General features: G+C 52.1%; 7 protein-coding genes across 7 annotated transcripts; 5 read left to right on the top strand and 2 right to left on the bottom strand.

Annotated features, from left to right (window-relative positions):
• Positions 1–2,445: 2,445 nt before the first annotated feature.
• Aud_005566 (kinesin family protein) lies at positions 2,446–7,960 on the top strand (the record flags this gene model as incomplete). The annotated part of the gene is made up of 5 exons (XM_043290494.1): positions 2,446–2,608; positions 2,700–3,023; positions 3,086–3,261; positions 3,327–7,358; positions 7,412–7,960. The coding sequence occupies 5 exons, from the start codon at positions 2,446–2,448 to the stop codon at positions 7,958–7,960; spliced, it is 5,244 nt and encodes a 1,747-aa protein (XP_043146429.1).
• A 794-nt stretch (positions 7,961–8,754) lies between these two features.
• On the top strand, positions 8,755–9,411 carry Aud_005565 (PaaI family thioesterase; the record flags this gene model as incomplete). The annotated part of the gene is made up of 1 exon (XM_043290493.1): positions 8,755–9,411. The coding sequence occupies one exon, from the start codon at positions 8,755–8,757 to the stop codon at positions 9,409–9,411; it is 657 nt and encodes a 218-aa protein (XP_043146428.1).
• A 211-nt stretch (positions 9,412–9,622) lies between these two features.
• Positions 9,623–11,106, top strand: Aud_005564 (GDP-Man:Man(1)GlcNAc(2)-PP-dolichol alpha-1,3-mannosyltransferase; the record flags this gene model as incomplete). Its single annotated transcript, XM_043290492.1, has 2 exons — positions 9,623–10,439; positions 10,499–11,106. 2 exons carry the CDS (start codon positions 9,623–9,625, stop codon positions 11,104–11,106), a joined length of 1,425 nt encoding a protein of 474 aa, XP_043146427.1.
• Positions 11,107–11,316: 210 nt separating this feature from the next.
• On the top strand, positions 11,317–13,362 carry Aud_005563 (uncharacterized protein; the record flags this gene model as incomplete). The annotated part of the gene is made up of 2 exons (XM_043290491.1): positions 11,317–13,188; positions 13,252–13,362. 2 exons carry the CDS (start codon positions 11,317–11,319, stop codon positions 13,360–13,362), a joined length of 1,983 nt encoding a protein of 660 aa, XP_043146426.1.
• Positions 13,363–13,706: 344 nt separating this feature from the next.
• Positions 13,707–15,710, bottom strand: Aud_005562 (MFS transporter; the record flags this gene model as incomplete). The annotated part of the gene is made up of 3 exons (XM_043290490.1): positions 13,707–14,372; positions 14,426–15,347; positions 15,439–15,710. The coding sequence occupies 3 exons, from the start codon at positions 15,708–15,710 to the stop codon at positions 13,707–13,709; spliced, it is 1,860 nt and encodes a 619-aa protein (XP_043146425.1).
• A 2,383-nt stretch (positions 15,711–18,093) lies between these two features.
• On the top strand, positions 18,094–18,567 carry Aud_005561 (uncharacterized protein; the record flags this gene model as incomplete). The annotated part of the gene is made up of 1 exon (XM_043290489.1): positions 18,094–18,567. One exon carries the CDS (start codon positions 18,094–18,096, stop codon positions 18,565–18,567), a length of 474 nt encoding a protein of 157 aa, XP_043146424.1.
• A 1,187-nt stretch (positions 18,568–19,754) lies between these two features.
• Aud_005560 (inositol polyphosphate kinase KCS1) lies at positions 19,755–23,918 on the bottom strand (the record flags this gene model as incomplete). The annotated part of the gene is made up of 2 exons (XM_043290488.1): positions 19,755–21,711; positions 21,805–23,918. The coding sequence occupies 2 exons, from the start codon at positions 23,916–23,918 to the stop codon at positions 19,755–19,757; spliced, it is 4,071 nt and encodes a 1,356-aa protein (XP_043146423.1).
• Positions 23,919–24,079: the final 161 nt, after the last annotated feature.

Raw genomic sequence — 24,079 nt, 5'->3', positions numbered from 1 at the left:
TAGACGAAAGAGGAATGCTTGATAAAAACGCTGTCAACGATTCATCCAATAATTTCAATCACTATGACTATGTAGCTATATGTCTGGTTGATCATAATAATAATGCATCCTTCCACTCATCTAAGTCATCAACCTCGTGGCAGATCTCAGCGTCCTAGGTAAGTATGTGATGATCAATTGGGTTTCCTGTTTGGTCTTCCAGCCCGTTCGTTAGCAGATGTGACATGGCGATCGAAATTTAAGGTACTTTGTGCAGGAACACAACGATCCTTGTCCGCTGTCATCTTGGAAAGGTTTGAGAATACGTAGTTAAGCTGGTTTTCTTTCTCGTTTCATGCAACACATGCAGAGATTATGAATTGATCAGCAAATCGCTTGACATATGGACTTCCTTTGTGTTGGATGTTCTGACCGCAGGATGAAGGTTTGTCGCCAGTTATACGATCATTTGTTTGTGGAAAGAGGACGAGGCTTACGGACTTGAGTAGAATTAAACCATAAGATCTCTACTGAGGTTGACTTGATAAAGTGATATCAGTATAATTATCTATTGATATCATCCTTTGAACAGTGAACACAGGCCTCAAATCATCGGTTCCTGACTCAGTCTTGGCCAAATGGCAAGGATCTAGCCTTCAGGATCGTCCCGGTTGACAGCACTTGAATCACCGATGGTTTCACATCTGACTTAACTTCTCGTTTCCCAATGACAGATTCAGGAACATGCGACGACATGTGGACCGTGAGCAACGGACACCAATCCGTTACATACGGAGTACGTGGGCCATGAGTTCTATTCATGCTTGGTTAATTCAATTACCGAACAAACGGTCCTCGACTATCGAGTAACAGGCACGTTTGTCGAGGTCGTTCCCAGAGACAGACATAAATAATGTCAAACGAACTTGATGCATCATCACGACTCGACAATTACATCCCCCGGCAAACAAACATGCGGATATCCGATCTGACCAAGGCAAAGCTTCGGTTCCTGGATTAATCTATCGAGAGTCCACAGACTCCACTGTAGCTAACCGTGGAACCTCATTCCGGGCCATGTGGGAAGCCGTGGTTGACAGTAGTAGTGCACTGTGTTGTCGAACCGATCCAGGAACACACCAGACAAGGCGTCAAGTTGGGCACAGTCAGTAGTCAGTAGTAAACTCTCGTCTGAGACAGTTGATCATTGAGAGTTTGAATCGGCTCATATTGGCACAAAATAAGGAACTTTCCCCAGTCGTTCTCTAAGTCAGTCTAGACCTATCTAGTCCAGGCCCCACCGGTCTTCCCCTGGCATGCATCGTGTGGTCGTAAGTTAGAATGAGGTATTATTACCACCGCTGTATTTCGAATGAGTGTCCACAACCTCTCCTTCAGGATATCTTTTCTTCTTCAACACGTTCGCCATGATAAATATAGACCACAATTTGAGTACTCCATGTAACTGATAGAGATCGACCTCAATGATGTCCCTTGTTCAATATTGATGTGGCTGCCAGTCTCACCCTGGTGGGAATTTGAGTCGGGAGTCGTCACCATCAATACAGTCCTTTAACCCGTCCCTGGTAAAATTCGACCGCCTCAGTCAAACAGTGCAGTCCTCGGTTTTCTCGTCCATTGCAAACCTCCAACTCAAAAGCCTTGACTCGTCTCAGGCTCGGTCCAGGATTATTGCACTACTTGAATAGGTGTTAGCACTTACTTAGTAGGTTGGCTAACCGTCTAAAGAGGTTGTTTAGTCTGTCTAGTCCATCCTCTGCCAGCGCTTTCAGGAGTTCAGTATGCACCTCATCATACCATAATAATAATAACATTGGATTATCGCTAGGTAGCGTACTGTTGGCTGTTCCCGCACCTGGCGCGGAGCTTCTTCCTTTCTCTCCTTCACTCCCTTCCTTTCGTCTCCTTTCTTGCTCTGTAGGGAGGCTACCTTTTCCCTTTTCGCTCATTCTTATCCTCATTCTGCGACTTCCTCACTCCTTGAGACCGTCTCAAGTTTTGTGTATGTTTGTTTCTTTGGCCGTCCGGCGGCGTGCCTATTCCCCGACACCCCAAACTCTATATTGGAATTATTTGCGGCCATATCTTTCAGGGGTTTCCATCCAAACACTAATCCTTATCTATCTCTCGTCATTCACAGATCTCATCACAATTCCCTCCTTCCGCTTTCACTGCACATAGAGAACGATCAATTGTTGTCAAGGTCGCCGATTGCCGCAGGACGACAGATCGTGCGCATTTCAGACGAAAGGCTGCCCGGCCAACTCACCACCGAAACGACAAAAACAACACGCAACGAATCATAATTTGACCACTCAACGATTACGACTCATGACACCCTCTCTGTCCGCTTTCTGACGGCTCATCAATTGCGTTCGAGTTCGATTCGGTCCTTCCTTTCCCTGACGTCAAATCGCGCATTGCAGCCCACCTTCGTAAAACGACATGACGGTCTCGCCGCCGGGCTCGCCCACGACGGCTACGTCGCAGCGGCCTTTCAGTGGCATCATGCGGACCCCGCGGAGTAACAGCCGTCTGAGTATGAGCAGTAAAGTCGGTGGAGGAAGTCGAGCTTCCGACGAGGATGGGAAAACAGCGGTCAAAGTTGGTATGTGTCCTGGGAATGGCCCCAACCATGGAAAAGATGCGAGGGACAAGGGAGGTCATGGGTCTGAATCAGCAAGCTGATGTGACTACAGCGGTCCGTGTACGACCGCCGCTGAAACCTACCGATCCCGGATACGAATTGATTCCGCAACGTTTCCAGCGATCTATGGTTCATGTCACGTCACCGACGAGTCTTGCGGTCGATATTCCACAAGGTCGGAAGTTGTTCGTGTTTGATCGCGTCTTTCCCGAAACTACGGATCAGAATGGCATCTGGGAATATCTTAGCGACAGCGTGAGCTCGTTTCTCCAAGGCTACAATGTCTCCATTTTGGCCTACGGCCAGTCGGGTGCCGGCAAATCGTACACCATGGGGACGTCTGGTCCCAGCGAGCAACACGATACACAGTCAATGGGTTAGTCTCGATTACTATGCATTGATCTTGTTCAGAATATTCCAGCTAATACTATTTGCTAGGGATCATTCCTCGTGCGGCCCAACTCCTATTTGAGAAACTCGACGGCCCGGCTAAGCACAATCGCAACAGTTCGACTGGCCTTCGCACACCGGCACGATACTCGATCAGCTCTACTTCGAGTTTTGGGCGGGCGACTGCCGAAAAGAATTGGCAATTGAAAGCCAGCTATGTGGAAGTACGACGCAGCTTGAGGCCGACTTCGAGTTTGCAATCGAAATTGTTCGCTAACATGCCATGCAGATCTACAACGAACAATTGCGAGATCTTCTCCTCCCTGAAACAACACCTATGAGTGATCGCGGCTCGGTAGCGATCCGTGAGGATGCCAAAGGTCGCATCATTCTGACGGGCCTGCACCAAGTCAATATCAATTCATTCGAGGATTTAATGAACGCCCTGAGCTTCGGTTCCTCGATTCGCCAGACTGATTCCACCGCGATCAACGCAAAGTCCTCCCGATCCCACGCAGTCTTCAGTCTAAATCTTGTCCAACGTAAATCAGCGAGCTCGATTACATCTCCTAAAGAGAAACGGATGTCCATGCCGGTTGAGGTATTTTCCGGCTCGGATGCTTCCATCACGGTCGATAGTAAACTACACTTTGTCGATCTGGCAGGAAGCGAGCGGCTGAAGAACACTGGTGCTTCTGGGGAACGCGCAAGAGAGGGTATATCTATCAACGCTGGCCTAGCTGCCCTAGGCAAGGTCATCTCTCAGCTTTCTTCTCGTCAATCGGGAGCTCATGTCTCCTATCGCGATTCGAAGCTCACTCGGCTACTCCAAGATTCTCTCGGCGGCAATGCTTATACGTATATGATCGCTTGTGTTACGCCCGCGGAATTCCACCTCAGTGAAACTCTGAATACTGTCCAATACGCACAGAGGGCGAGGGCGATCCAGAGCAAGCCGCAGATCCAGCAGATTGCCGACGAAAGCGACAAGCACGCAGTGATTGAGAGGCTCAAGGCGGAAGTTGCTTTCCTGAGACAGCAGATCCGTATCGCCGAGGACAATGACCGACGAGCTGCTGCGCCGCAGGAGAGGGCTGAGCGTCAGAATGAGAGGGTGAAGGAGCTTCAGGACCAACTGCTTGACGTACAAGAGAGTTATAACGCGCTGAGCCAACGACACGCCAAACTCATTTCCGAACTCGCTCGCGATTCGGAGCACTCCACCAATGGAGAGGCAGATGACGTTGCCTCGGCTGTTGGCAAGAGCTCTGTTGAGCGACTGAAGCGGTCGCACTCTTTTGCCCAATCCGTCGAACAAGTCGTTCTCGAGTATGAGAAAACGATACAAAGCCTTGAATCTTCCTTATCCAACACGCGATCCTCCTTGGCGGTGACTGAGAGCACTCTTCTGGAACGCGAGACCAAATGCGCCTATGTTGAAACGGTCAATGCCCAACTGCAAGCACGCATCCAGAAACTTATGGACCGCGAGGCCAGCACCGAGTCCTATATGCACGAGTTGGAGTCTCGCCTCGATGGCCAGTCTTCGGGCGAGGAGAAATACACAGCTATCATTGCGGAGCTCCGCAAAGAACTCGGCCGTGCGCGCGAAAGCGAAGCGGGATGCGAAGATTACATTTCGACCCTGGAGGAGCGCCTGGCGGAAGCCGACCAAGACATGGAGCTTATGCAGCGAGAGGTTGAACGCTTGGAACATGTGATCGAGCGTCAGCGAAGTCTCGGCAAACTCGATAGTCTTCTCTACGAGTTGGACCACGTCCATCAGAACGGTACCAATCACGAGGAAATCGAGGAGGAAATGGAGTCTCCTGCTGCTGTGAGAAGCGCCCGCAATTCCCGTCAGAGGGCCACTACTCTCGAAGTTTTGACCGAAGCCGCCGAAACGGCGATTCCTGAATCAGACGAGGGTCTCGCAGAGACCGTTCCGGACATTGAAGAAGAATCAAACTTCGAAGCTGCGACAGCTGCCGACGTTGATGGCTCTGATTTGGAGGTTTTGGAAAGGGTAACCAGCCGTTTAGAGTCCGATCCCAATGCAGAGCCTCGAGCCCAGACTCCTAGCCTTACGGAGTCGAAGATCGTTGCTGATAAGCTTGAGACAGTCTCTCAAGAGCTCTTGGACCTGCGCCTGCAGCACGAGAACACCGTGAACCAATATGAACTGTTGGAGACCAAATATGAAGAGGCACTCCGAGCTTTAGCCAAACTGAAACAGGACGCTGCGGACGAAGCGCGCCATCCGGCTTCTGCCGTCCACGGACTCATTTCCCCAGTCACTGCCTCTCGGCCAGTGTCTTTTTTAGAGGATGCGAAGGCCCCCGACTCGAAGAGTGGAAAACAACATTCGTTCTCGCAATCACTCTCCTCGGAGTTATCCTTGGTCGGGGAGCCTGCTGCTTCGCAAGAACCCTCTAACGGCCATTCTGAGCCCGCCGCAGAAATTCCCGTGGACTCGCAGGCGTCCCACAGTGAGACGAACTCGCTCGAAATGGAGCACATGCGTCAGCTACTCTCCGAGCACCAGGAAGGTGTTCATATTATGACCCAAAGGTATGCCGAGCTGCAGGCCGAGCATGAAGGTGCCCTTGCTCTGGTAGAGACGCTCAAAAGGGAGCTTCAGAAATCCAAATCTGCCTCTCCGCCAACAACCCCGGGCTTCAAGTCAAACGTCATCCGGAGGAAGAGCAGCCAGAGCCTCATGTCGACGGTGGATCGTGCGCATCGCTCGCTTGCTGCCTTGAAGAACATCGCAGTAGAAAAATTCGAAGGCCAGCCCGACACAATGCAGAACTTCGAGGTTCATCTTGACGCGGCGATGCATGAGCTGCACTCGCGCATAGAACGCATCCAGTCCTTGGAGGCGGAAAACCAGAGCGTAAAGAAAGAAATGGAGATGAAGGCGACGATCATCTCTGGCCTCACCCGCGAGCGGTCCAGCTTGCAAGGGGGTACACCTTCCGCCGACATGGGCCTAGTCTCCCAGTTGCGCGATCAGGTAGTCCAGCAGGAGAACCTGATCAACGAGCTCAGGGAGGCGCACGAGTCACGCGAAAAGAAGCTGCTCGCCGAGATCGCGGAATTGAAGGATCTTCTGAAGACTCAGGAGGCAGCTGCCAAAGCTCAGGACGCGCACGCGGAAGAGCAAGACAAGAAGATCGACGACCTTCAAGGTGAATTGGTGGAGTGGAAGAGCAAGCATGAGAACGCCGTCAAATCGTTGCAGGCTTCCGAGCAGCAACTCAGTGCCACCTTGGCTGACCTGGACAAGGCCCTGGCAACTGCAGATACCATGCGCTCAGAGCGTGCTGCCGCCGACGAGACCTCTGCTGCGAAGGAGGCTGCTGCCAGAGAGCTGGAGGCTGAGAGATCACAGCAGCAAGAGCTGGTTGAGAGTTTGAAGCAGAAGATCGAAGAGCACGAGGCTACCTCTGCGGCCCATCTCGAGGAGATTGCTGCTCTCGAGCAATCGCACAAGACAGCGCAGGAGCAGCTGTCAGATGTCCTCGCGACCAAGGACAGTACCAGCGGTGAGGTTGAAGTGTTCCAGTCTCGTGTGTCTGAACTCGAGAAAGAGATTGAGATGCACAAGTCGACTGCCGATTCTCACAAGAGGGACCTCGAGGCTCTGCAAGAATCACACAAGAATGAATTGGCGGAACTCGAGGCCCGTGCTAAGGCTGCAGCGCAGGCTGAGTATGACTCGCGGATTGCGGAGAAGAGCGCCGAACACGAGGAGGCGATGAAGAGCCTGAGATCTGAAATTGAGACATCACGGAATGAGCTGTTGAAACTGCTGAAGGTCGTGTCAGGACTGATCAATTCCGACGTCACCGCGGACAACCTCGCAGACCAGATCCAAGATATCCTCACGCAAAAGCAGCACTTTTCCGACAAGTATGCCGAGCTGATGGATGCGAACGAAGATCTTCGCAAGCAGCTCGAAGCCAAGGACAGCGATGCCAACAAGTTGGAAGAGCTTACGCAGCGCGAGGCGGCCAAGGACGCTAAGGTGAACGAGCTTGCCATCCTCGTCGCCACTCTTGAAGATGCCCTTCAGCGTAAGGAAGAGCTGGTCAAGAAAAAGGATGCGCTCATCGAGGAGATCACCGCCGAGAAAGAAAAGAGTCTGCGCCTAGTGGAGGAACTCGAGGAGCAGATTACCAACAGCTTCGACCAACACCACAACCGTCTCTCCGTCATCCAGCATGAGCGCGATCAGGCCTTGGAAGACGCTAAGGCCAAGATTGCGACGTATGAGAAAGAGATTGAGACATATCGCATGCGGATTGAACAGCTTGAGGTAAGCACTGCTGTTATAGGCTCTGAAATGTGATCCCGACTAACGAACTCTAGCTTCAACTCAAGAATGGTACCGGCCAGGATGGTTCGCATGACCGCACCAGCTCTTTGACCTCGAATCTGCGGAAGAGCACTTCGGCAGCCTCTCTTCCTTCGCCGCCGCCTGCCATTCCTCTCCCGCCCCTACCGACTATACAGTCTGCCACGAACGGTAGTGTCTCTCCCCCCAGCTCTCGCCACACCAGCAAGGAACTGGTCAGTGTTCAGATTGTCGAAGACCAGGAGGCCCGTATCCGCACGATAGAGAAACACCTCAATGCCGAGAAGCAACTCACTGCCACTTTGGAAGAAGCTCTGGGTGACCTCGAAGCGCAGAGCAACAAGGTCAAGACCGACTGCGAGGCCTGGAAGAAGAAGGCGTGGCAACTGGAGGAGGAGTTGACAACCCTTCGCAAGGAGCGCAACTCGCAGCGCCTCTCGCTCCAAGCCGTCGAGGAAGAACGCAATGCCCGCCGCGAAGCCGAGGCTGCTCGGGCCCAGCTTGAAGAGCGGATGAATGCGCTGAACAAGAAGAAGAAGAAGAGCACGCTGAACTGCTTTTAATCCATCGTACGCTTTTGATTCTTTTGAATCGTTCCATTTTAGTGTCTCGGACGTGACGTTTCTCCATGTTCAAAGCCCGCCCTGTGTACTATGATATCGACGTCAATTCCCCTTGGCCTTGTTTTGTTGATACCTTTTTGTTTTCATTTCGAGACTTTTTCCTTCAGATAACCCCTAGCCACCGCCGCCTTGTTCTACCACAAGTCATTAAATTCGCTTCTTCTGGGCAATTCTTGCCTATGTCGACAATGTACATTTCTGCCTACCCTGTGATCACGCCTCCAGCAACCCTATTGCAGTATATTTTGTTATCACTCGTATGCCATAAAAGAACGTACGGCCTGTGGTCACTTTTGTCTATAGTCCTTTGCTCCACACGGTCTATGGTCCTTTGTTGCCACACTGCTACTGTTGGGAGGTCGTTTGTAGTTTGCCTTGTTTATGGAAGGTGCAATAGTATAGCATGGGTTGAATGGAAGCAAAATCTGTGATACACCCATAGACATCTTTGAAATAGTCAAGTCAAGAATGTTAAACCTCCGCATAGACGTGCCTCGGTTCTTCGGGTACACACCATCTTGATCCAACCCGCGGTAAGGACGGAGGCATGATATGCACGTCCTCGAAATTCTATGCATCTCAAATCGAAAGCTTCCAATACAATTGACTTGAAGAAGCTTCCATACAGTTAGCAACGAGACGACTCCATCGCCTCCTAAATCCAACAAATCACTCCGCTTGTCTAATCGCAAACACTATCCCGAACATCATTCAACAAGACCAGCTGGAAGACCATGACAGCTACCTCTATTTCTAGTTTGAAGTCTGTATCCACAGAAGAAACCCTCGCCTTCTTCAACGCCATCCCCAGATGCGCCGAGATCCTGTCTCGGTCGGATCTGAGGGTGATCCACCCGCGCAACCCAGACTCCTTCTTCCACTCGACCCTCCGGTCCAACCACGGAATCCTCAAGTCCGTCTTCATTTACCAGCCGGCTCATACCAGAACATCAACATCTTCAAATTCAGATGATACCAATACTAATACCAGCGCCATCGCCATCGCCACAAACGCAAAACCACGAGAGCGAGAGCAAGGCTACCTCCTGCTCCACCTCGGCCGCGGCGTATCGGGGCAGCCCGATATCGCGCACGGCGGGTTCCTGGCTACCGTGCTGGACCAGGTTACGGGGAATTTGATCGGGGCGAGTGGGTTGGATCGTGGACGGGGGGCGGTTACGGTCTATTTGAATGTAAAGTATCAAAGGCCGGTGAGGGTTCCTGGGGTTGTTGTTGCGAGGGCGGAGATTGGGAGGGTGGAGGGGAGGAAGATTTATGTGGAGGGGGAGATTTGTGCTGCGGACCAGGAAGGGGAGGGCGAAGGGGAGGAGATTTGTGCGGCTTGTGAAGGAATGTTTTTGGTTAAGAGGGATGTTACAGTTAGGATTTGATTTTGAGGTGGTCTGAGAGAGATAGAGTCAGAGATGTTTTGTTTTGAGAGCATGGCTACTATGCGGAGGACTCCCGTCTCCGTAGATAGGAGGATGTGTCATCACATGACGTCGTGCCCTGTGGCTTAAGCTCGAGCTCAAGCTCAACCAACAATGCAGCAATGATTCCCCTTCCGCGTAGACGTACAAGCTCCGCACAGATACACAGGCGATGGCCCGCCTCAAACCCTCCAATGTCATCATCATCCACCCGGACCTGGGAATCGGCGGCGCGGAGCGGCTAATCATCGACGTGGCGCTGGCGCTGCAGTCCCGCGGCCACAAAGTCACCATCTACACCTCCCACCGCGACAAATCGCACTGTTTCGAGGAAGCGCGCGACGGCACGCTCGATGTGCGCGTGCGCGGCAACTCACTCTTCCCCGCGCATGTCGGCGGACGACTACATGTCCTCATGGCGGTTCTGCGGCAGCTGCATCTGACGGCGTCGGTGCTGAGGGAGATCGCAACAGAAAAGGGTGATTCGGACGACATCTTCATCGTCGACCAGGTCCCCGCTTGCGTGCCGTTTTTGAAAACGCTCGGCCCCCGCGCAGCGCGCAGCCGCAGTCGCAGTCGCCAGCGCATCCTCTTCTACTGCCATTTCCCCGACCAGTTGCTTGCGCGCCGGAATGAGGGCGGCGAGCTGTTGCGGCTTGCGAAGACGCTCTATCGGTATCCGTTTGACTGGTTTGAAGGGTGGGCGATGAGCGCATCGGATACGGTCGTTGCCAACTCGAAGTTCACCCGCGGGGTCGTGAGCGAGGTCTTTGGGAAGGAGAAGCTCGGTGATGTTCGGATTGTTTATCCCTGCGTCGATACCAAGGCTGGCGCGCCGGTTGGGACTGGTGAGGGCACATTGTGGGGTGGGAAGAAGATCTTGTTAAGTGTGAACCGGTTCGAGAGGAAGAAGGATTTGGGGTTGGCGATTCGTGCGTATCATCATCTTGGGGAGGAGAAACGGAGGGGGACACGGTTGGTGATTGCTGGTAGGTCTCTCCCTCTTCACGGTAGGGAGAGCAGCTATTGATTGAAGTTACTTCTACAGGCGGTTACGACAATCGGGTCCAGGAGAATGTCCAATACCACCGAGAACTAGACCAGCTCGCTACAAGTTTGGGATTACAGACCGCGACCTCTAAAACGGTCATCTCTGCCCTGTCTATCCCTGATTCGATCGACGTCCTTTTCTTGCTCTCCGTCCCAACCGCCTTCCGGGATACGCTCCTCTCGCAGGCAAAACTGCTTCTCTACACTCCCATCAACGAACACTTTGGTATTGTCCCCGTCGAAGCCATGCGCGCCGGGATCCCCGTTCTCGCATCGAACACAGGCGGGCCGTTGGAAACTATCGTGGAAGGCGAAACGGGCTGGCTCCGGGACGCAACGGTCGTCGCTGATTGGACTGCGGTCATGGACCGGGTTCTCTACGGGATGGCTCAGAAGGACTTGGACCGCATGTCAGCCGCGAGCAAAGCGAGAGTAGAGAAGGAGTTCTCGCTGACTGCAATGGGTGACAGACTTGAAGAGGAGATTGCGGACATGCTCAGCAAGGAAAGACGACCATTCAGCGGATTTCACCAGCTAATCTTCGTCTTTGCCTTGTTGGGCATTGTGTCTTCTGTTCTTGGCGTGTGGGCCGTAAAGGTGCTCTAGATTTGTATAAATACCCCTCATTTCTTATTTGTATTTTAGCAATCTTACACTTGTACTCCAAACACAACCATTAATGGCTCCCTCTCACGTGATTTCGCGCAATGCCGACGCGGGATAACCGCGACACGCGTGAGAAACTGGAGAAACGTCGCAGCGAAGTCGGATAGGTCATCAACTAATCCACAACCTCGGTGCTCTTTAACGAGGAAAATGCCAGAGGTTATCAACCTCCTGTCCTCGACGCCGCCGCCCCCAGCATCTCAACCCCGTCAGCCATTAGTGGCCACGCTTCCATCCGATCCGCCACTGTCCTCTGCTCGGCATCTGTTATCGGATGATATCGAATCACTTTTCGCCTACGATGATATCGATAAACCGGCCAAGAGACGTCGCTTAAGCGAGGAGGTCGAATCCCCTAGGGAAGCAGACGCCCATTTCTCGAGGACAAATCTGTTTCTGTTTTCCGATGATGATGTCGCCTTGCCGTCTGATGTCGCCTTGCCGTCTGATGTCGCCTTGCCGTCTGATGGACCCTCCACACTGAAGATCCCGGCGTGGAACGAGGAGTCGGACCCCATCGTTTTCACTTCGCCTGCTCCTGTGCCGGTAGCGAGGCCTCTTACGACTAATAGGACGAACCTCGGAGAAGCTAACACGATCACGATTGACGATGACGGTGACGATGACGGTGATGCTCATGTCGATATTTCCATCGATCCCGCCCCCAGGAAGGACCACATCGAGGACTTCAGTGACCAGCTGGGAATGCCGGATATTGAAGAGTTAGTGAGGCAGGCTAGAACAACTAAGCCATCTGGGCATGAAAATACGCTCTTTTCGAGCCGGACGGCCAGTCTCCTTGCAGGTCTCGAGGAGCGCTCAAAAGCTACCAGTAGCACTGGGAGTAGGACGAAATCAAGGGCCGCAGGTCCCTCCAAGAAGGCCCAAGAACACGATGTCCTTGACCTGGATGATGATCTGTCTGAGGTAGTGGCTGAATCTCGCAAGCCAGCAAGAAAGACAAACAAGCTGACCGCCGCGGAGAAAGAAGCGCGGGCTAAAGAGCGAGAAGCCGCAAAGGCGCAGCGAGAACATGAGAAACAGCTTGAGAAGGAAAGACAGAAGAAGCTCCGGGAGGAAAAGGCGCGGGAGAAGCAGCTCGCTGCGGACTTGGCGGAGGTCAACAAGCTCAAGGTGGACAAGAAGGAGTCCACGCCTGAGATGATCCTTGATCTCGCTTCCTCTTTTAGAGAAACAAGCGTTGGCAATCAGAGCATCGAACTCATGAAACGGCTGGGAGTCGAGCACACGTTCTTCACGAGCTCTATCCCGAACGTCGTCAAATGGCGCCGGAAGGTCACAGCCAGGTATAACGAAGCTGCCGGCCATTGGGAGCCCTGTCCACACCATATCCGCGAAGAAGACCACGTCCTTTGTCTAGTGACAGCACAGGACTTCGTCAACATGGTGATCGCGCCCGCAGACCCGGTAACAGGCACAACCGAGCTGGAACTGCACCTCGACCGCATCAAAAAAGTCTACCCACGCCACAAACCAATCTACCTCATCGAAGGCCTAACCGCGTGGATGCGCAAGAACCAAAACTCCCGCAATAGAGCCTTCCAAGCCCAGGTCCGCCGGCAACTCGACCAGAACCCAGACGATCCATCCTCGTCGACGCACCGCAGAAAACCCCCCGCCAAAACCGCCGAGTCCACCCCGCCCGTCGACGACGATACCATCGAAGACGCCCTCCTCGAGCTCCAAGTCACACACGCCTGCCTCATACACCACACCAGCGCTGCGGCAGAGTCGGCAGAATGGATCAAGAACTTTACCGAGCATATTTCCACCATCCCGTACAAGCGCGAGCGCATGGACGGCAACGACTCGGCCTTTTGCATGGATACGGGACAGGTCAAACCCGGCGAGGACAAGGCCGATACCTTCGTCAAAATGCTCCAGGAGGTGAATCGCGTCACTGCGTCCATGGCTTATGGCATCGCGGCGAGGTATCCCTCCGTCGTGGACTTAGTGAGAGGCATGCGCCGGCATGGGCCGACCATGCTGGAAGATGTCAAGGTATGCACATAACCCTTATCTGCCTCTATCCCAGTTCAAGCTTCGCTAACTTTTATTCCGAAGAAATCTGCAAACAAGAACGGTGCCCTGACGGACTCGCGCATCGGCCCGGCTGCGAGTAAACGGCTTTACAAGGTGTTTATGGGCCTTGATCCCTCCTCTACGGATGTCTGAATTGGCTTGCTCTGTATCTGTTTATTGGACTTTGTGGACTTGTTCCCGTGTCGTACATGAATACCCTTCTATTCTTTCTGATTGTCATTTCTCTTTCTTGTGAGAATGTTGGCATCTGTTATCCTTGGTATGGAGTAGGTTTCGTCGTTTTGCTGGAATGTACAAATACATCATGGTTAGGGCTCGATAGATGAAGACATATGTTACTTGTGTCTCTCAGTCATTTTGCTGCCGAGAATAATAAAACCTAGCCAAAGGGGAAACCAGACACTACATGGAGATGCTATATCGCTATACCGAAACAAATCCAGAATATTTCAGACGCCAAAGTATGGAAGAATGTATCAAACGACGACTCCCCGTCGTCGCCAACCCCTCCAGGCAAGTATCCACGCACCTATAGCCACCCATACACTGAGGGTGCATCCGATGGCCCAGAACCCATAGCAGTGCCAACCATGGCACTGTCCGTCCGCTGAGCCGTTCCCGCCCTTCGTCGCGTCCTGGTATCCGCGCGAATAGATGACACCCCACATGGCGGCACCGGCAGCAGGGACCATGGCCACGATGCCCCAGTTAGTGCCAAAGTTCTCGACCCCCCACACGACAGAGACGATTATGGGGACGAGAGAGAAGGCGCTGCCGTAGCCTAGGCCTATCAGCGCGGTTGTTATGTGTGTGAGACCTGGGTGCTGGAGGGGTAAGGGGGACGAGAGGAGCAGATAGCCGAGGGAGAGGAGGAGGGCTGAGGGCAGGAGGAAGGCGAGTCGCGAGAGAGTGGGTCTGTTTGCGGTTGAACCTGATAACGACGAGCGAAGGCCAGCTTCTATGTTTGCTGGGAAAAGATGAGTGGCCGGGGGCGCGAAGAAGTCGGAGAGAGATCCGGTGAGCAGTCGGGCTATGGTTGATGTGAGTGCTATCGTGGTCACATGAGTTGAAGGCAGTCCTGCTGGAGGCGGAGCGTTGGGGGGGTATGATTCCGGCGTGAGTGTTTGAATAATTGTGCCCAACTAGGGGGCCCAATTAGTTAATTGTCTACTGAAATAGTATGAGGTAGACTTACGTTGTTGATGTATGCTTCTCCTGGGCCGGTGACCAGGACGAAGCCAAGTGCAAGCCACCACATGGTCTGATCTTGCAGAAATAGTCGCGTTTCGAAGTTCAGCAGCCAGTTCTTCTTCCTCCGTTCCTCCTCCTCCCTTTCCTTCTCCAGTCTCGCCGCTTCACGTTCTTCTTCAGAGAGGGTCAATGATAGCTCCGGGTTGGGCAAATCACCGTCAGCAGCCTCGGAAAATGTCCCATAAGCCGCCTGCACGTCGCTTCGAGGCCGGAAGAACTCGCTCTCCTCGAGGAGACCACTACGCTCGAGCTCCTCGACGGCCTCATCAATGTACTTGTCCTCTTCCTCGTCAACAATTCTCAACCCGAAAGTGCCAATGACTCCCAGGCAGAAGAGAAACAAGGCAAGGAACAGAAAGTAGCGGAAGACATCCACGTCACCACGGCTTCCATCCTCGCGGCGTTCACATAGCAGGTATGTTGCTAGCTGGCTCTGCCACATGCCACTCAGACCGAAGCCCGCAATAGGAAGAGCAAGCATGATACCCTTGTGCTTGCCGCGGCCAAAATTCTTCGCGCATGTCGTCACCGCAGCCAGGTACATACAGCTTGTAGCCGTCCCGATAGCAACGAATGCCACAACCATCACCCAGGGCGGCCATCCTTCTCCGCCTACATCAGGGAGCGGGCCACTCCTATATGCAAAGGCAGCCAGCAGGTAACCTCCACCAAAGACAAGTCCTGATAGCAACGCCAGCGGAGAGGGCGAGTACCGATCGCAAAGGTAACCGAACAATGGCACGGGAAGGTACATTGAGATCTCCGCCGCGATCGAAACGGCGTTCACCTGAAACTGACTGTAATGGAGCCGAGTGAGGAAAAGAGGCCCGTACAGCGAAAAAGCAGTGATGCTACCGGCTCCAAGACTAAATGACCACGCTTACTGTCAGTACATTTACAACGACAGATAAACGATAGCATCTACGGATTGTGAGAAAAAGGGACGGGACGGCCAACCAGCTGATCACGCCCACCACAAAGCTGCATACACGCATCACTTCCATTGCCATCTTACGGCGATCTCTCTCAACGATCTCGTCAACCACATTGTTCAAGAGCCCGTCGGTGCCACTGTCGAGATTTCGAATGGCGGACAGTCTCGAACTGGAACGCGGCCGTGCTTCTCCAGTCCCATCAACGCCGGCGTCAATGTCATGGAGTAGAGGTCGATTATCATCAAAATCCCGCTTATCAATTGCTGGCTCGTACTGTTGATCAGAGCCGGCCATTGTGCTTGTGTATCAACTGCAGCTCTATGGAGCGCCAATATGTAGCAAATAACACAGCCCAAATGGCTCAGAAGTGGTTACACTGTAATAAATATACTCGATAAGGTATACCTCTGCCGTCAGCAGATTGTGTAGCGGCGTTTCAGCGAGATGGACAATTCCCCAGGCCAGCTGGGATACGCGATTGACGAACTGATAACGGAAGTCGGCTCTCCCTGCGGCCCGGTCAGGTCAAGTAGCAGTTTATTATTGTGGTACTGGATGAATAGGTAAAGTGCAAGTAGAGCGCCGGTGATTATCGAGCGCTGGTGATTAAAAAACTGTTGGTCAATGCCATGGATGAAGGAGCCGAGAGGTGTTGACAGGGTCTCACGGGCACGTCATCAGAGGAGATACAATGCTTATCATCACATGGGCACGTGACATTCTCCAATTCTGGGAGCACATGATCGTGTCTGAGCCATCAGGTGATTATGCTGAGTCACCTACAGGCAAGATTCATCGGAAATAGAAGGATTTGCTGAGTCGCTGCCATTTTCAGCCGGCCCCTCATTTGGGTTTGGCGCACGTGTCCGCCACGCCTAACCTACCCGTATCAGGTTTAGTGTCTGGAGCTGATTGCTCTTGGCTCGTAACAATGCTCTCCTTCTTACCTGATTGATGGGCTTTCTACCCTGCAAGTAGATCTAATATTTACACACTGATAGAGCTTTGATATCCGGCTAGGTCTACAGCCGATCTATATCATGTCTGCGATGGACTCGAACGTTTCTTCGAGCGGTAGACAGACCCATAAACGGATTTCTCTCCTCTTTCCTTTGAACATTGCTCCACAGGTCAGATGCAATCACGATAGTGTATTTGCCAGCCTCTCGAAACCATGTCTCCTATGGTCAACCTTGTGCAACAGCTTCAGCCCCGGTGACAGCGACGATACTCATCTCATTGCATCCAGTCTGTTCAGCCGCGGTCAAAAAGTCCCGAGCAGTGAGCTCCAGCCCTCGCTCACTTAAGAGATCCTCCCCTTCCCCAAGTACTCCTCGGAACAAAGGTCCATTCATCCCTCCATTCAGTTCCCAGACTTTCCCATCTGTCTGCACGAAGGCCAAGAAATGGTGTCGATTATCCTCCCGAGGTGAGGGGACATTCGAAGATCCACGCGATGCGGCATCCATGTGCACCTCTTCCAAGAAACTGGAGTTATATAGCAACTGCGCTCGCTCAGTGGGCCTGAGTCGAATAGCTTGTTGACGGAGTAAATCTAGTGCTGTACCGGGGCGTACGTATCGACCACCCTCCAGGTTGAAGACTACATGCAGGAGAGCCATCAGCCCACAAGCATGGCCGATAGTCTGTTTCATCCATATAACTGGTTCACTAGGACCTGAACCTTTGTACTCTGGTATGGTTGGGTTAACTGCAGAGCGGGCAGCTTGATAAATAGGCCCCTCCGCGAGGACGATAAGGGCGTGACAAGGTCGGAAATAGCACTCTTGAAGGAATGCTGGAGAAGTGGAGATAATATCATGAAACCCAAGACCCCCTGAGATATGGAGATTCTCACAGAGACGGCTCAGGACATCGGGATTGTTCTCTAAGACAATTATCTGTCCTGCCCCTTCCATAAAGGGGGGCAAACCGTACCGAGTGGGATGAAGGTCTTAATGCCGTCAATGATTTCTGCCCGAGGTGGTGCAGCCATTTGGAAGGGTTTTTAACGTGATGAAATTCTGTAGATATTAGTTAGATCAGAAGGAAATTGGTGGATGGCTGTCCGCGTCATGGAGAAAGTAGGAAAGTAATCATGGGTGGAGTGGGTTCTCCCCGCTTATGTGCTGCGGATCCGAACGGAATCTGCCGTCCACTACCCCGTACCACCCGTCGGGCTGCCTCCTTGATCTACATAAACTCGCAGTGCGTTGCTCAACGACACCATCCGTCTTTCCAACATTTTCATTCCCCCTGGAAGCCCAGGCAGCAACAATGTCCCTGGTCGGCTGACGTGTCTCCCTGTCAGCTGAAAGACTCTGTATCCCCTAAATTCCTCGTCAGTTCGCGAATGCAAGCAATACTTGAGCTAGGGTGTCTACTTTCCAACCGGCCCTTAGCTGAATATGTATGTTTACTCGCGGGTTGCGGGTTAGTGTATCAGCTTTTGAATGCATAGACAATCACAAAAAAATGCCTCATGGAACGCTGCGGCCGAGCTACTGCTTCTCAACCGACTTTAGGCTCTCATGATTCGGGTATGCTGCGAGTAGTACGCTGTTCTCATTTATTTCGCCAGTCTACCCTACTCGGAGCCTAGTTCAGCCCAGACTCTACAATTTACAAAGAGCCAATGTCATAATACTGGATTCAACAATAGACACATCGCAAAAATATGTCTGTTGAAGCAGATGAGGAGACTCCGCTGTCTGCTACTAGTCTCCCAAACCCAAGCCAAACTCCCTCCGTCACCTTCAACGAGACTTTGATTCCTAATGAGCCTCACGCCATCGACTCTTCAGACCTGACTACCCCTGAGAAGAGACTTTACGACTTCTTGTGCTCCCAAGGATGGACTGATACACAGCGTTCTTGTCTCTTCGCTCATATCGAAATGATGAAAGAAGCCATCTCTCACCATTTCTACTCCCAAGGTTGGAGCAACGATCAAGTGAAATGTCTTCATGAACGTTGCCAGATGGAATTGCCGGAGAATTTCCCAGCTCCTAGAGGTGATGCCGATCAAGAAGATCTGCAAATGCAGCTAAGGCTAGTGGAAGAAATGAATCGTAGAATGGCGATTGGCGAGCGCATGTTCCCATCAACAGGGACTGTGGGAAGTGGGGTTGATGAGGAGAGAAGGACTTGAGTGGAATTCCCTCAAAGCATTATGACATGTATGTCCATCTATCTTTGCTTAGCCCACGTATATGTGGTTCTTTTGCCGATTTTGTCAAGAGAGAAATGCTGAGTACTCGAAGCGCGATATGTCAATTTGTCAAGACTAAGGCTTATCACAAAGCTGGATGCTCAGCATCACTTTCCACTTCAAAACAGTTCTCAAATGTCCGTCTTCGTCTTATCAGACAAGTAACCTGCCAATCCTCCCATACCTCTAGGACTCAGTATCTCCAGCCTCTGGTCGGTCAGTTATTTCCCCACCTTTTCCTATTTAGGAAGTCATATCTATTATTTTTCGTGATTTCAGCACACAGATAGAGAGAAGAGTATGTATGCACAGCAGGTGAGGCAGCTTCAGTACTAGTCAATGGATATGAATTTTTGGGAATCAACCACTGTCTTTGACTCTTGCCCTACACAACGTCTAATCTACTTTCTCGTAGGCGTATTGAAGAATTACGGATTTACACGATTTGAGCTATCTAAACTGGTATTCGTCGATGTACATGAACAATCCGAATGCGTCCCATGCTTGCAATCTGTGAAAAAAAACGAAAACAGTAACCCGGGGAATCGGACAGGTTCCCGAGGGGTATAATCACTAAGACATGTCCGAGAAGAGAACAACAAATTGGAAAGAAATGAAGCCGAAAGGGAAAATTATGATCTCATACATACCATCAGAATGGAAGTTGCTCCCGAGCAGATGATCCTCCTCTATGATGCTCCAGGCAGGGATAGACAAGTCCAAGAGGCGAGCATGGTATCATTATCACTCGTAAGTATCGTAGCATCCGTCACTTCAATGATCTTCTAGGACCTCCCTGTATCCCCACTCAGATAGCGACGGTGTCATAGCATGCGGATAATGTCATCAGACAGTGTCCAGTATGCGAGGAGGAAAGAAGAGAAAGGTAGCAGAAACAGAAACATCGTTAACCCAGCACCCTGTCATGCAAAAAAAAAAGAAGAAGACGCCATATCCATGATACTCCGGTGCATTGAGTTGAAAATCCCATCAAATGCAAAGCCGCTAACTCCAAGCACGGAGAAGTCACTAGGAATGAGAAAACGAGAAAAATGAACAGAATATAAGAATTGCCCCGCTCAAAACGGACATGTCTGAGGCAGAGACTAGTGGGGTGGTGGTTGAACTCAGAAGCTGACTTCACCGGGATCCTCCTCCAACACGCTCTCGTCCCAGAACCGGTCCGTTGATTCCTCGCGACCGGAATCACGAGATCGGAGAGCGACAGCTTCACCTTCACCCCGCTCAACGAATTCATCTTTAGTCACTTCGTTGAGAATGCGTTGGAAGTACATTCGGAGTGAGCGAAGTCCACGGAGATACCCACGGTCAATATCATCTGGGTGCTGGGGCGGGCAGGGAGCATCTGGAGGAATTTCGTCTTCGCCCGTGACGCAATTTGCAAAGTCGACTATCTTTAAATGTACTTCGGTATTGTTGTGCCCGTCCTCGGAGGCACGACGGTGAAGAGGAGCCCGCTTGTCGGCGTTGAGAGTCTCATCGACTTGAGATTGTTCAGTAGAACTTTGTTCGCCGTCGTAAAGAATCAGTAAGCTGCTAGCATACAAGCGATAACGTTTGAGCTTCCGAATCATATTCTCGAGCTTTGCTAGCTTATCCAGAATGATAGGGATCTTCTTTGCCACACTCCTGTAAGAAACGCCGTCGTAGAGAAAGCGTGTGAGGGCATCCTGGAATTCACGCCCAGACTTGAGATCCCGTCCGAAGTACTTGTCCTCAAACGTGTATTCCTGCTTCCTCACATTCCAAGTCTGCATGCCGCAAAGTCGGACACCCAGCTGCTGAGAGGTGGTGGACTGGCATTTGCGCCTTTGAGACTTTCGCTTCTTCTCGCTGGCTTCTATGCCGTATTGGCGTGTCCCCATCTTTAAGTCCAACACGCAGGGCTTGTTCATGCCCGCTGTGAGATCCTCCAGCAATAGGAAAAACTGTACCCTTTCGTCTTTTCTAGTCTGTGCCTCCTTGGGATTAGAAGGGACAATCATTTGAGAATCCTCCTTCGCCTGAAGGCGCAAGGACTTGGATGGGCTATCGCGGGCGGCCAAGGGTGCAGAGGGTACATATTTAGACATATCATCCTTGTGGATCGGCGCAGTAGTGGAGCCGTTAACATGAGGATCGCTAGATGAAACCAAGGAGGCGTCACGTTCCATAGAAAATATACCATCTTCTTTATCGCCACCATAGCCATCATCCTCAAAAAACATGAGCTGACCGACACCTTTATTGGAGCTGATGCTGCCTCGCCTTTGGAGACCGCTGCCTGAATGGCGTCTTCTGACCCGCCGGGTTCGGCTGAGCGAGCTGGCGCGAGGTTGTGATTCTTCAGTTCGGACCTTTTCGAGGCGGTCATGGCCCGCGTCAAGGGCCGTTGAGGCGGAAGATGACAGAGCCGGGCCTTCATTTGACGGTTTAGAAATGGCAATGCCCGAAGAACTGGGTGCTGCTTCAACGCGCTCCGACGCATAGCGATGCAGACTTGCGCTCTGGTCCTCGGACATATTGTCACGTCGATGGCCACTGTCCGAAGACGTCCTTGGCAAATTCAAGTGACCGCGGGCATGGCGCCGGTGATGATGGATGGCGGGAGGGCTGAAGACCTCTCGAAGAACCTGCTCCTGCAACTTCCTATTCACCGTTGTGGCACCCCATCTAGCAATGGGCTTGTCCATGTTGGGAGCAGAAATGCTGCTGGATCCATCGACCGATTGCTTCCCACCTGATGCGTGATTCCCATTCCAAAATCGTCGACTGCCTGACGTGGCACAATCAGCAGTCCTAGGTCTTTGACAGCGCATGAACAGATCAGCCGGAATAATATGGCGGTTGTTCTCGAGTATCACCTTGGGGATGATACCGGTCACTTGTTTCTGACTAAAAATCCGTTCTGGCCCCGCGTCTCCCATCTGGCTAGGCTTGCTAAAGCTTCGTTTCCTTGAGTCCTTTTCATCGTGTGTGAGCTCCTTGCTGTGTTCGGTATCGGTGGGTTCAGCATTGTTTTCTGACGAAGCCTTGGGGCGCTTTGGATTCTTTGAAAAAGTCACATTCAGGACACCAATATATCTGAATAAAGAGAATCATTGTCAGCGGGTCCCGTAAGTCAGAGTAGGGAGAATGTCAAAGGAAATAATATCTTTATAGCTGAGCCTGCCTTACCTGGGAAGAAACATGAGCATTTCAGGGTGTCTGCGTTCAATTCGCTCGTAAAATTCGTTCTCCCGATTGTTGAGCTGTTTACAAACGGCACGTCTGGAGAAACGGAAAACCGTGGTATGACCACCCACTTGATGCCGATAAGGCTTTAGTTCAACCGCGCCTACGGGTGCTGCCGAACTGTGCTTCCGTCGTGGACGCGGGAAGCGAGCACGCTGAGTTGGAGTAGCGGTCGGGGTCACATCAGCATCGTCGGTCAAGCTCGATTCCTCCTCTCGAGCAGAGACACTGCTATCATCCGCAGAGGCGAACTCGGACTCACATGTAGAGTACCCGCCGCTGCGTTCTGAAATGGCGCCAAGAGGTTTGCGATCGTATTCGTCTAGTGTAGGGGAGTGCATGTCTTGTAGCTCGCCATGGAGAATCCTACTCTCATTTTTAGACCGAAGCGAGATATCCACGTGGCTGCTTTCCTGCCCAATAGGCACGGGATGCACTTTCGGCACCAGAGCAAGATTACTCTTCGGCGCCGACTCATCGAACCGCTCCACGTTTGGCTCATTCTCAGGGAAAGGCTCGACTTGGTCGACTTCTTCAGACACTGTGACACGCTCATGCGGAAAGTATACAGCAGACGAGATCTGTTCCTCTTCTTCATCGTCGAATTGCGCCGAGTCCCGACGTTGTTCTTGAATTGTATCTGGTGGCGAGAGTCCATCACTAGGTGCAATCTCTGCGAAATAGTCTCTGCCCCGTTCAGCGTACTGGGTTGGGATACTCTTCGAGAATGAGGAACCGCGACCACCTCCCGGAGTCAAGTGGAAAGATCGAATTTCCTCCAGCAAACTGCGCGGCAGAGACTTGGGCTGGCGTTTGGAAACATCATCACTCAGGGTATGCGGACGATTTCCTTGCCATGCGGTTGGCCCAATAGATGGAGCGGCCGAAAGCGAGAGCTGAGGTGAGCTCTTGGAAGTTCGAGGACCAACGGCCTCTGACAGCAAGTCTCCTGCTTGACCGTGAAAATGATCCCGAATTTGCTCGGGCTCGGAAAAGACGGTGACGTCCGACGTTTCATCCTGCGTCGAAGGCTCCTCGTACTTCCCGTCTCTATCCTCCCTTCTTTTGCGGTCAGGCGAGGTCGTATTCTCCTTGAACAAACCGAGGTAATGACTAGACTTCCGACTACGTACGTGAGAGGTAGGCTCCGCGTTGGTCAGATTGGCCTCAATGGAGTTCTCAACCCTGCCACGTCGGGTCCGGCTCGCACTCCGCTCAACTGTAGTCTCGCAATTCCGGTCCCGGATTTGTTCCGGATATTCAGGGTGACGGGACGGCGAGGACGAGTCTCTTAAAGAGGCAGATATCAGGCTGAGATTGGGAACGGAATCCTCTAAATAGGTGTGTTTAGTGCCAATATCATCCGAGAAAGCTAGTCCGGTGAGATGCAAACTCTCCCGGACAGGAACGTTCAGTTTCCTGTCCGGTTCCTTGTGAGGTGCGTCCCAAGCTACATCTGAAGCAACCGGTCGTAGTGACGAGGGATGGATGGGGAGGGATGGCGAAACGTAGTTAGAGGAGCGCAACGGGTGAGTTCTGCGAACTTCGACTTCCATGGGGGAACGATCGAAGGAAGGGCGACGGAAGGGAATTTTGGAAAAGGAAATTGGCGAAGCGGGCGCATTATCGAGTCCCGGGGACAAATCGGACGTCAAGACATTATCAACATCTTGTATGGGGTCAAGCTGTGGCGTGTTACTGGTTTCGTTGTCCGAGGGAAGATAGTGGGTTGCGAAGATGGAATCCCTCTCGGAAAGCTGGGGACTGTGAGACCGATCGGGACGGGACAGCCTCTCCAGGGGAAGAGTCAATGCCCTTTTTAGGGTAAAGCCAGATGCAGGTTTAGACCATTGATGAGCCGTGGGGGATTCAGCGCGGGATGGAGAAGGAGCTTGCTGGACATCCTGATGCACGAGCTGCTGGTCGCGAGTGTTGTGGCGACGATGCTTGCCGGAAGAAAGCTCAGGCCGTGCAGAGCAATCATGTTGGACAGACGCAGCAGGTGTCACCAGGGTGTCAGGCAAGGTGTTCTCAGACGCAGATGGTGGCCTTGACATGGGGAGGACATTGGTTGGGGGGTGGTTGCTGCACGGAATCGAATAAGAAGCCGAGCAGGGAAAAAAGGGCGTTGTTGAAGGGAAGATTATGGTTGGTGTTTCATTCAAAGGCGGAAAGCGATGGCTTGGAGGAGGGAGATTATTCTCTGGCGTCACCAGGT

The sequence above is a fragment of the Aspergillus udagawae genome, assembly GCF_001078395.1.
Source record: "Aspergillus udagawae IFM 46973 DNA, scaffold_4, whole genome shotgun sequence".
Taxonomy (NCBI): domain Eukaryota; kingdom Fungi; phylum Ascomycota; class Eurotiomycetes; order Eurotiales; family Aspergillaceae; genus Aspergillus; species Aspergillus udagawae.
This window is presented reverse-complemented; position numbering and strand designations above follow the sequence as displayed.